General features: G+C 45.9%; 1 protein-coding gene across 1 annotated transcript in view; it reads right to left on the reverse strand.

Annotated features, from left to right (window-relative positions):
* Positions 1-1,442: 1,442 nt before the first annotated feature.
* The window catches only part of MYL4 (myosin light chain 4), a 13,916-nt gene continuing 3,056 nt past the window's right edge, over positions 1,443-12,302 (reverse strand). Inside the window, exons 3-8 of the mRNA XM_012802978.2 lie at positions 10,132-10,159; positions 4,755-4,904; positions 3,107-3,280; positions 2,602-2,679; positions 2,023-2,066; positions 1,443-1,548 (exon numbers count right to left, since the gene is read on the reverse strand). Of these exons, the coding sequence (XP_012658432.1) occupies positions 2,038-2,066; positions 2,602-2,679; positions 3,107-3,280; positions 4,755-4,904; positions 10,132-10,159 (459 nt within the window). The 3' untranslated portion in view covers positions 1,443-1,548; positions 2,023-2,037. The remainder of the gene's footprint in view (positions 1,549-2,022; positions 2,067-2,601; positions 2,680-3,106; positions 3,281-4,754; positions 4,905-10,131; positions 10,160-12,302) is intronic.

The raw sequence follows: 12,302 nt of genomic DNA on the forward strand, positions 1-12,302 counted from the left end.
ACTTGCAGGGCTAAATCAAGTACAGGGGCTTTCCACTCAGTGCAAGAGGCACCAAAGGGCCTACATGGAGAAACAAGGGCCAAAACCAAAGTGAGCTGTCCTCACAATGGGATGTTACTCAGCCTTACAGAAGGAAGGCAATTCTGACAACATGGATGAGGCTTGAGGACATTATGCTGAGTAAAATAAGCGAGGCACAAAAGGACAAACACTGTCCAGTTTCACGTATCTGGAGTGGTCAAAGTCATAGAAACAGAAAGAAGAATGCTGATTGCCAGGACCTGGGGGAGAGGGATGGGGATTTGATGTCTCATGGGTGCGGAGTCTCAGTTTGAGAAGATAAAAAAGCTCTGAAGGCCGGGCATGGTGATTCACACCTGTAATCCCAGCACTCTGGGAGGCTAAGTTATGTGGATCGCCTGAGCTCAGCTCAGCGGTTGGAGATCAGCCTGAGCAAAACAAGACTCCATCTCTACAAAATAGAAAAATTAGACAGACATTGTAGTGGGTGCCTATAGACCCAGCTATTTGGGAGGCTGAGGCAAGAGGATCACTTGAGTCCAAGAGTTTGAGGTTGCTGTAAGCTGTGATGCCACAGCACTCTACTAGGGTGACAGAGTGAGACTCTGTCTAAAAAAAAAAAAAAAAACCTTTGGAGATTGGTTACACAACAGGAACATATTTGACACCAACAAATCGTATGCCCACAATGGCTAAAATGGTAAATTTTCTGTTATGTGTATTTCACCATGATTTTATTTTATTTTTTAAGACAGTCTTAAGCTATCACCCTGGGTAGAGTGCCATGGTGTCATAGCTCACAGCAACCTCCAACTCAAGCTCAAGACATCCTCTTGCCTCAGTTTTTCTATTTTTAGAAGAGAAGGGGTGGGGGGGGTCTTGATTTTGCTCAGGCTGGTCTCGAACTCATGATCTCAAGCAATCCACCCACCTCGGCCTCCCAGAGTTCTAGGATTACAGGCAGAAGTCACCTCTCCTGGCCACCACAATTTTTTTAAAAAGCAGCAGTAGCAAGGACCATTTGAGGAGCCCCCAGCCCAGCCCTGGCACCCCACTTCTTACTTGTCCCTGGGAGGTGCAAGAATGTCTTGGTTGCACCAGGAGGACAGTGAAATTCCTCCTAACCACAAGTCCTCAGACTGCTGACCCTTCCTCTGCAGAGCTCTCGCTCCAGGTTCTGACCCCACTATTTCTAGATGCACAGGCCTTTGCCTTGTGTCCCAGCTCCCAGATATCACTCATTGCTTTAAGTAAAAATGAAGTCTTAAGAGACGTTATCACACACTCACACAAACACAAACCAACTCAATTCATTAGTTTTAAAAAGACAACCCAGAGACTGGTGAGAACCAGGGGTCTTGGCCCAACCTTGCTAGAGCGTTTATTCACACAGAGAAAACAGCCTGGGAGGTCCCGGGGGTGTGGCATGATAGTCCAGGACTCCATCTTAGTTGGGTCATTCTGGGCCTTTTGCTAACTCACTCCGGTATGGGTCAAAGCCAAGGACCAAGCACCTGAAAGAAAACACTACATAGAAAAGGCATTTCACCCTCTCTCAAACCCCATTTCACTGTCTGGATGGCTCCATCCCCAGGGGATGTTGGAAGAACCCAGGGACGAAAGTGAGGTGGAGCAGGGTTAAGAGCACAGGCCAGAGACCCTCCCTTCCCCTGGGATCCAGCTCTCGCGCCCCTGGGATCCTGCATAGGAGGCCCCAGGTTTCAGGGCACAGTCTCACTTGGGAGAGGTAGAAGGATGTGACTAACAAGTCAGGACCCAATGAAAAGGGAGGGGAGGGGCGGGAGGCGGGCAGAAGGGAAGAGGGTAGGAGACAGGAGAACCAGGAACAGGGGAGATGGTGGTCTCTAGGCTGCTCTCACCTCCTGATCCTAAGGAGTTTAAGGGGCCGGGGCTGGGGCAGAAGACCTCTAGGGCATGTGGTGTTGTTCCTAAGCCCCTGGGTGACCCAGGAAGGGACCAGGAGGGATGGGCTGCACTCACCTGGAAGAATCAGCTTCACCCAGACATGATGTGCTTGACAAAGGCTAGGAAAGAAGGTGAAAACCAGTTTCTTTCAGCTCTTCATTTCCCCCTCGGCCCCTTAAACCCTTCCCTACACTGCCTGACTTCCAACCCCCCTGCTTCCCTTTCTCTAAACTATAATTGATTCTCCTATTTGGGAGTTGGTGGGAGAAGGTGGAAGAAGGCCAGAGTGAGAAGTTCTGCCCTAGGCCACCCTGTGCTGATGCTCAACATAGAGAAAATGAGCGCCATTATCCCTCCAAATCCCCACCACCTTGAGAAAGGTCCCAGAATCACTCTCACTGCTCAGATGAGAAACCTGAGGCTCAGAAAAGGGTAAGTGACATGATCAAGGCCACACAGCCAGTATACTGCAGAGCTAGTTCCAGAATCCATGCTTCTTCCATTATAGCAAGGTGGAAAAGAACAATATCCACTGGGGTGTCCACCAAAGCCCATCTGAGGCATCCACCTCTCTAGCTTCTGGGCTCACCCAGCCCAAGCTGTGCCCACCCTCCCATCCCTGGGTACCCTGAGAAGCAAAGTATGACCTAATACCTTCGTAGTTGATGCAGCCATTGGCATCCTCTTGCCCTGCTAACAACTGTTCCACTTCAGCCTCTGTCAGCTTCTCTCCTGCAGGGGGTGAGGGGTGGGAGGCAAAGATGGCAAAGGAGGGACAGGCCAAACCCAAGTCCTCTCTTAAGTCTGAAAGTCCAGACTTAAGGGAGGACTTAAGGGAAGTGGTTCATACCAAGCCCAGCCAAAGGCTTTGGAAGGAAGGGCCAAAGGGTCTCTCTCACGGCTGCCAGAGCCCCAGTGTCTGAGGCAAAGAAAGGACAGAAACCCCAGGTCCCACCTCTCAAGACTCAGTACTAACATCTGCTCTGCCAATCTACTCTCCTATCTTCTCCTAAACCCTGGCATCTGCTCAGCAAACCCAGTGGGGAAGGTTGTTCCTACAGAGCCCAGGGAGACAGGGCCTGGATTGGAACACGATCCCACCCACCTCCCACCCCTTTGTTCCTCTCATGTAGGCTTTGTCTCTGTCCGGCTGGCATACCCAGGGTGGCAAGGACATGCCGAAGCTCAGCGCCCATGACTGTGCCATTGCTCTCCTTGTCGAAGACACGCAGCCCCTCCACGAAGTCTTCGTAGGTGCCCTGCTCCTTGTTGCGGGAGATGTGCTGCAGGATGGGCAAGAACGTCTCAAAGTCCAGCATCTTGACATTCATCTCTTTAGTGGGCAGGAGAAGAAAGAGAAGGCAGAGGGTAAAGAGGGAGACTCACTCCAGCTCAGGCAGCACCCAGGGCTTGGGCTGCAGCTGCTTCTGGGTGAGGTACCTAGTTGGTGCTCTGAGGGGGGCAGAGAGTGGCCCTCTAGAGCAAGGTAAGAGACTCGGAGCATGGGAGACTTGGGCATAGAAGCTCTTTCTTCTCAGTAAAAGAATAGGGTGTAAGGAAAGAGGAACCATGACTCCACCCATGACTTTGAGCACTATTTGGCCTGCTGGGTGGAAGAGCTGAGTGTGGCAGCAGCAAGCAGGCTATGAGAGCGCCCACATGACCTATGTACAGTCCCAGAAGTAAACCAAAAGGATTGAAGAAAGAAAGTCATCTTGCATAACTCTTGGTGGAGTCTCACCAGTAGATCACACTGCCTGGAGCTACTCTGAATCAACAGTTTTTATAGATTTGCAATTCTCTGGTGAATGGCACACTTTTCTGACATTATAGTGTGTTAAAAAGCTTTTATTTAATGGATGTAAACCATTTTTAAACACCACAATTTTTGGCATTTCTTTCTTTCATAACCACTTAGGAACCTCCCAGAATGGAAGTGGCTGTGATTATTTTCTAATTCTCTAAGAAACCCTGTTGACATGGTTTCTTCAAACCCTGTTGACAAGTTTGAGCCTGTGGCCCTTTCCTGCCTGAATCCTTCACCCTGGATTTGTATCTTCAGCAAGAAAAGGAAAAGGGGCCAGAACCAAGGGAGGGGGAGGAACCAGTATGGGAGGCTCCTGCCCAGGTTTGCCTCCCTCACCCCCAGTGCCTACACCTCTGAGAAGAAGGCTGTGCATGTTTTAGAGCTCTGCATGTTAACATTACTGGGACCCTGGGACAGGTGATATTTGCTACACACTCACTCACCAAAATCTATTGGTATGCAAATGAGTGACAGAGGCACCTTTATGGAGCTAGATCTTGAATCTGCTCTAATTTATATTAAACAACTAATTTGCTAACTTCACTGTTCTAATCAGTATTAGAAACAAATTAATTGTGATACAACTCACGTTGGTCAGAGGATATCTCAGTTAAGTGTGACAGACACCTTAACTGAGAGCCACAGGATTGGGGAGTGGGGACCATTGGCTATGACTGTGTCCCCAGCACCCTAGCTGGGGAGTCAGGGGAGGACATTAAAGCGATAGAACGATAGAATGTCACTCCTGCCCCTTCCAGGAGCTCCCAGCCTTGTGAGGGATAAAAACACACCCAGCTACATTCTTCAAGGGCCATTTATGTGTGGAGGCTTCTAGATAAATTCTTGCAATATGACTGGGATAACCTGGATAAGGGAGGTTGGTCCTACAGGGCTAAAGAAAGACAAGAGAGATTGTGCCTGACAGGAGACAAATCCGAATAAGGAGCCCATGGGCTGCAGGGCAGACGCCAGGAGAGGTCAGCCATTCAGCTGGGCTGACCTTCTGGCTTGGGTTTTCCCAGGACACGTAGCACCTCGGCATTGGTAGGGTTCTGGCCCAGAGCCCGCAGCACATCCCCACACTGCCCATAGGTGATCTTCATCTCTCCAGTTGGGGTGCGGTCAAACAATGAAAAGGCCTCTTTGAACTCTGAAAAAAGAAGATCTGGTTACAACCCCCTCCCAGCCCCAGGTGATGAAGGCTATGGTTAGAGGCTAATCAGCCTTTGCCCAGCCTGAAGAGCAGGACAATGTGGTTGTTAAAATATTCAAATATCTGCTCGGTGCTCATAGCACAGGGGTTATAGCGCCAGCCACATACACCAAAGGTGGTGGGTTCGAGCCTGGCCGGGGACAGATAACTAACAATGACAACTACAACAAAAAATAGCTGGGCATTGTGGCAGGCACCTATGGTCCCAGCTGCTTGGGAGGCTGAGGCAAGAGAATCGCTTGAGCCCAGGAGTTTGAGGTTGCTGTGAGCTGTGACGCCACAGCAGTCTACCAAGGGCAACATGATGAAACTGTCTCAAAAAAAAAAAAAAATTCAAATATCTCCCTTCAGCCATCATCCCAGGCCCTCCCTGGAACCTGTCCCCATCATATCCTCTGACAACTAAAGAGGGAGCCTGGTGCCTCCAGGCCCCCCAGTTGTCACATAATTTGAATGTCTCCCCACCTCCACCCCTCCCACCCACTCATCCTTCCCTGGTGTAAGTGAGGCTTCTGGTGGTTCAAAACGGCTGAGATGTGAAAATAGCCCTGGCTGGGGAGTGAGGATTCCTGGGTTCTCATCTTGGCTCTGCCTCAGAGCACAGAATAAGCCAGGCTGGGTCTCAGTTTCCTAAAGCACAGAAAGGGCATAACTGCTCCACCCACCTCTCCCTGTTACTGTGAGTCAAAGGAGGTGGCAGTGTGTGGAGGCACTTTGCAAAGAGATAAAAAAAGTCGGCTATTATCAGTAGTTCCTGTTTCAGGCTGAAAAGGGACTCCCAGGCCAGAAGAGGGGACACTGTAGCAACAGTCAGAGCACCCCAGCTCTGCCACTGACTCATACATGGCTTTGGGCAAACTAGTAACCTCTGTTTCTTAGCTCATTTACTCAGCTCTTATGGGGAGCTGGTGGGATCACAAAGCTCACCAAGCAGTGTCCAGTACATGATACAGGAATCAACAAATAGTGGTTGTTATCGTTTCCTAGTTCTGGATCCAGCTCAGAACCATAGGACTGGTAAGGCAAGGCAGGTATCCCAGGGGCAAGGCTAAATTAAGAAGGCACTCCTAGGCCAGGCTCAGTGGCTCACACCTGTAATCCTAGCACTCTGGGAGGCCAAGGTGGGTGGATTGCTTGAGCTCAGGAGTTGGAGACCAGCCTGAGTAAGAGTGAGATCCCATCTCTACTAAAAATTAAAAAATTAGCCAGCTCTTGTGGCACATGCCTATAGTTCCAGCTACTTGGGAGGCTGAGGCAAGAGGATTATTCAAGCCCAAGTGTTTGAAGTTGCTATAAGCTATGATGCCATGGCACTCTACCCAGGGTGACAGAGTGACACTTTGTCTCAAAAAAAAAAAAAAAAAAAAAGGAAGGTGCTCCTGATTCCTTTTCTAAGAACCTTAATTCTTCATTGATTTGGATTCATTAGTGAAAATAATTTGGCCTGGGAGTGGCATTGGGGTTACTTTAAACTATCCACAAGGAAGTGTTTTACTAAGCAGATTAACAGTATAAGCCAAAAAAGAATTTGTGAACTTCTCAGGAGGAAAGCTGGTTTTAATACTCTCTAAGTACTTATTTTCTGAAAGGCTACATGTGGATTATCACATCCACATGTCAAATCATTCCACATATCAAAGAAGATTCCCCCAAACCCTTACTTGCGATTCTTCATTAAGCTTTCTATGGATTTTAAAAACAGAAAACTATGTCTTTCACATTACTGAATAATTGAGTTCAAATTCCACTTCCATTGCTTACTTGACCTGAGGTAAGTAAATATTTAAGCTCTATAAACTTCTTCTCTTCTGTGAATGGCACCTATCTCATAGGGTCCTTAAATTAAATTACAGTCAAATTAATATAATAAGTTATGTAAATACAATAATGTAAGAAAAAAATCTGAACACAATGTCCAGCCCATAATAAATGCTCAAACAATCCTATTAGTATTATCTTAGTGAGCTTAATCCCAATTTTATTGCTTAACTGTGTGATCTTGGCCAAGTTGTTTAACCTTACTGAGTTTAGTAAGGGCCCAAGAAGGCTCTGTAAAAACCAAATAGCACCTACCTCACAACCTTACTGTAAAGATTTAATTTATTTTAACCTTTGAAGCAGTGATTTTCAACCAGTGTGTGCCACAGCACACTGGTGTGCCAGGAAAAATTTTAAAGATCATTAATTAAATGATTTTCTAAAAAAGTTCACAGCACAGTAAGTATATCCTTTTTATAATTCTTTTTATAACTCTCTTCTTTTTATAACTCTTTTTTTTCTTTTGTTTTTTCATTTAACTCTTTTTTTTTTTTTTTAATAGAGACAGAGTCTCACTTTATCACCCTTGGTAGAGTGCCGTGGCATCACAGCTCATAACCACCTCCAACTCCTGGGCTTAAGCGATTCTCTTGCCTCAGCCTCCCGAATAGTTGGGACCACAGGTGCCCACCACAATGCCCAGCTATGTTTTTGTTGCAGTTTGGCCAGGGTTTGAACCTGCCATCCTCGGTATATGGGGCTGGCGCCCTACTCACTGAGCCACAGGCACCGCCCTAACCCTTTTTTTTGATCAACATAATTTAAGCATGCCCTGGAAGTTTAACTACAAGTTCAAGTGTGCCGTGAGATTAAAAAGGTTGGAAAACCCCGCTTTAAAGCAATTAGCATGCTGTTATTGTTCAATAAATATGTATTTGTTTGTTACTTGGATCTGAATTCAGACTTTTTGATCTTCTCCTAGTTCATTGAGAAGATTCAGGTCAGGTTTAAGAAAAGAGGGAGTCTCCTCAGAGAAGAAAATGTATTGATGGGGAGAAGGGGAAGCTAAATGAGCCAGACACGGTGGCTCACGCCTGTAATATTAGCACTTTGAGAGACTGAGGCAGGTGAATTGCTTGAGCTCAAGAGGTCAAGACCAGTCTTAGCAAGAGCGAGTGAGACTGTATCTCTAAAAAATAGCCGGGTGTTGTGGCAGGAGCCTGTAGTCCCAGCTACTTGAGAAGCTGAGGCGAGAGGATCACTTGAGCCCAGGAGTTTGAGATTGCTATGAACTATGAAGCCTTGGCACTCTACTGAGGACTACTAAGTAAGACAACTTTGTCTCAAAAAAAAAAAAAAAAAAAAGGCTCAGCACCTGTAGCACAGTGGTTATAGCGCCAGCCACATACACGGAGGCTGGCAGGAACCTGGCCAGGCCTGCTAAAACAATAAGAACTGCAATAAAAAAATAGCCAGGCATTGTGGTGGGTGCTTGTAGTCCCAGCTACTTGGGAGGCTGAGCAAGAGGATCACCTGAGCCCAAGAGATTAAGGTTGCTGTGAGCTATGACACCTCTTCACTCTACTTAGGGTGACACAGTAAGACTCTGTCTCAAAAAAAAAAAAAGGAAAAGAAAAGAAAAGAAAAACATGTCTTCAAGGTCGGAGGGACAAAGGATCAGAACATGTTAGCCCCTAACCCTGAAGATGTTTAGGAGAAAAGAGGCAACCAGTTGTTTAGGTGACTTTGACCATGATTCTCACTAGGGAAACGAAAAATTCTGATCATTAGTTGATTTTCCAGTCCTCCCTGCTGCCTTTATGTTTGTATATTCACATTAAGTATATATTTAACTAGAATGCATTAAAATTAAGAATTTCATCGCACCCCAAAAACTGCCGACTGAAAGTATCCACAGAGTTGTAACAAAAACAGATTTAATTCACTAGTTTCAACATTGCATGTGCCAGCTCTCATGCCCTATTTGTGGGTAAACTGGTGTTACTTGTTTGGAGGGCAATTTGGCAATAATCATTACAAAAAGTCCACATCCTTTGATCCACTGCTAGGAAGGTCACCTGAGGAAAGCTTGCTAATATCCTCCAAGTGGAAACAACCCAAAGGTTGTAGTCCTGATTAAATAAAAAAGGTGCATCCATGTGTGAGACTCTATCTGTAATTATTTAAAAGAATGAAGTAGAACTGTTTGTGTTAATTATGAAAAGATATCCAAATATATGTTATTAGATAATATTTATTAAATCCGAATATATATATAATAAAAGACATAGGCAGTATGTATTACTTGGTTCAATTTGTGTAAACTTTATACATACATGTATACACACTTGTATGTTACTATACTTTTCTCAAAGGATGCATAAACACCTGTTAACTGTAGTTGTCTTTGGGAAAAGAATCAACATGAAAAAAATACTTTTCTTTTTATCATTTATGTTTAAGTAGCATATATATATATTTTGTGTGTGTGTGCATGTATTAGTTTAGGTTTATAGGATATGCTTTAAATGACAGAGTTAGATCAAGTGAACTTTCAAGGTCCCTTCCAACTCCTGTGATTTTATGTCCTGGAGGCATTTGGTGGGGGAAGCAGTGGAATAAACTGCATTGACAGTGAGCCTTGCTTTCCAGCTGGGGACCCTTAGCTATAACATTTCATTCCCCAAACACCAGATTTCTACAAAAAAAAGAGGCTAAGGAGTGACAATCAGATTGGAGGCTGGGAGATCTCAAGTCTTTTCTTGAAGCTGCATTTAATAACACTTTCTATAAATGGAGAAAATATAAATCATCTCTACAAAGATGGAAATGAGTTGTTGATAGAGATTGCAAGTATACAAGGGCACCCCCAAGTCACCATGGGCCCTCCCACCATTAGTGGGTAAGCATCTTGGCAGACTTCATGATGAGGAGAGGAGAAGCTGGTAACCTGAGGTGGGTTTTCCAATAACCAGAACAGAAATGAAGGCTTCTAAAGGTCTTGGATAGATTTAGGGGGTGAAGAAAAAAGGCACTAACATTTTGGAGCATCTGTCTCATTCCAAATAGTCTGGCAGAATACTTGAGAACATAGGTCTGGAATCAGACTGCCAGAGTTGGAATCCTGGCTCTACCACTGACTGCTGTATGAGACTCAACAAGCCACCCAACCTCTCCGGACCTCACCTATAAAATGGAAGTGGTACTAACTGCTGCCTCATAGAGTTGTTTCGAGAACTGAACAAGTTAGGATGGCACCTAACACATGCTAGATGCTCAGTACAGGCTTGTTATGATAATGATGATAACAGTTACTATTACCAAGAGGATGACAACTACGTCTCTTCCTCATTCTCCATCTCCAGGAAAGTACAAAGAGTGGGGAGGCAGGATCGTTCCAACTCACCTTCGATCTGGTCAGCACTGAAGTCTATCTGTGGGGAGGGAAACAGAGAAGTGAGGGTTGAGATTACTGATGGCCTCCCACAGTAAGCAGAAGTAGCTTCCACTGCAGTCTGGTCACCTCTACCAGGCCACGGATGAGGAGGGAAGACTACGGGCTATGTGTAAAACACCACTCTCCTGACAAATGAGCCCCAATAGACAGGCTATAAAATACAGTTGGGCCGGGTGGTACCTGTGGCTCAGTGGGTAGGGCACCAGCTCCTTATACCTAGGGTGGCAGGTTCAAACCCAGCCCCAGCCAAACTGCAACAAAAAAATAGTCGGGCATTGTGGTGGGCACCTGTAGTCCCAGCTACTTGGGAAGCTGAGGCAAGAGAATCGCCTAAGCCCAGGAGTTGGAGGTTGCTGTGAGCTGTGAGGCCATATCACTCTACCAAGGGTGATAAAGTGAGACTCTGTCTCAAAACAAAACAAAATAAAACAGGCTTGGCGCCTGTGGCTCAAACGGCTAAGGCGCCAGCCATGTATACCTAAGGTGGCAGGTTCGAATCCCCAGCCCGGGCCCGCCAAACAACAATGATGGCTGCAACCAAAAAATGGCCAGGCGTTGTGGCGGGCGCCTGTGGTCCCAGCTGCTTGGGAGGCTGAGGCAGGAGACTCGCTTGAGCCCAGGAGTTGGAGGTTGCTGTGAGCGTGATGGCATGGCACTCTACTCAGGGGGATAGCTTGAGGCTCTGTCTAAAAAAACAAAACAAAACAAAACAAAACAAAAATACAGTTGGGCCTCAAAACAAAAAAAAAAATACAGTTGGAATCCATGGGTTCATCATCCGTAAATTCAATCAACTTCAAATAAAAAATATTAGGTAATAAAAAACAACAATAAAAATAATACAAATAATAAAACAACAAAGCATAATTATTTTCATAGCATTTACATTGTAGGTATTATGTCATCTAAGATGATTTAAAGTAGCCTAGACATGGTGGCTCATGTCTATAATCCTCATACCTTGGGAGGCTAAGGAGGGAGATCACTTGAGTTTAAGACCAGCCTGGGCAATAGCGAGACCCCACCTCTAAAAAAAAAGAAAAATCAGAAAAAAGTGTCATGGTGTGCCCCTATAGTCTCCGCCACTCAGGAAGCCTGAAGCAGGAGGGTTGTTTCAGCCCGAGAGTTTGAGGCTGCAGTGAGCTATGATGATGCCACTGCATTCTAGCCTAGGCAACAAAGAGGAATTTTACCTCAAAATTTAATTAATTATATAAGTATATGGGAGGATGTGTATAGGTTATATGCAAATACTAAGCCACTTTATGTTAAGGATTTGAGCATCCCTAGATTTTGGTATCCACAAGGTGAAAAGTGCTCTGGGACCAATCCCCCTCAGATGCTGAGAGATAGCTGTAATGTAGCCTCAAAGCTCTCTCAACCCTCCTGAGGAGCTGGGACTACAGGTGTGCACCACTGTGCTCAGATAATTCTTTAATTTTTTGTAGAGACAGGGTCTTATTATATTGCCCAGGCTGGTCTTGAACTCTTGGCCTCAAGTAATCCTCCCACCTCAGCCTCTCAAAGTGATAAGATTATAGGTGTGAGCCACCATGCCTGGCCTGACTTGACTTCTAAACCATTAATAAGGACCCCTGGGGGTTGCTGCCTGAGCTGGTGGGGGCTGAGGACTGGGAGTTGGTTAAACTGGGTTAAGAAGGAAACCAGGGCCCAGGAATGGACTTTGCCAAAAGCAGGAGGTAGTCATGAAGTTAAGGGATGTGGTAAAGGATATTCTGCATTAACTCTCTAAGGCAGCTGTTCTCAACCTGTGGGTCGCGACCCACAGGCACTGTATAATGGCTGTGGCATTAGGAAGGCTGAGAACCACTGCTATAAGGAAAATGTACAGAAGAAAATATGTAATAGAAACTAGTATAAAAACATAAAATCGGCTCAGCGCCTGTGGCTCAAGCAGCTAAGGCATCAGCCACATAAACCTGAGCTGGCAGGTTCGAATCCAGCCCTGGCCCACCAAACAACAATGACGGCTGCAACCAAAAAATAGCCAGGCGTTGTGGCGGTTACTTGTGGTCCCAGCTACTTGGGAGGCAGAGGCATGAGAATCGCTTGAGCCCAGGAGTTGGAGATTGCTGTGAGCTGTGATGCCACAGCACTCT

This window comes from Otolemur garnettii, unplaced genomic scaffold, assembly GCF_000181295.1.
Source record: "Otolemur garnettii isolate 467f Iridium unplaced genomic scaffold, OtoGar3 scaffold00018, whole genome shotgun sequence".
NCBI lineage: Eukaryota > Metazoa > Chordata > Mammalia > Primates > Galagidae > Otolemur > Otolemur garnettii.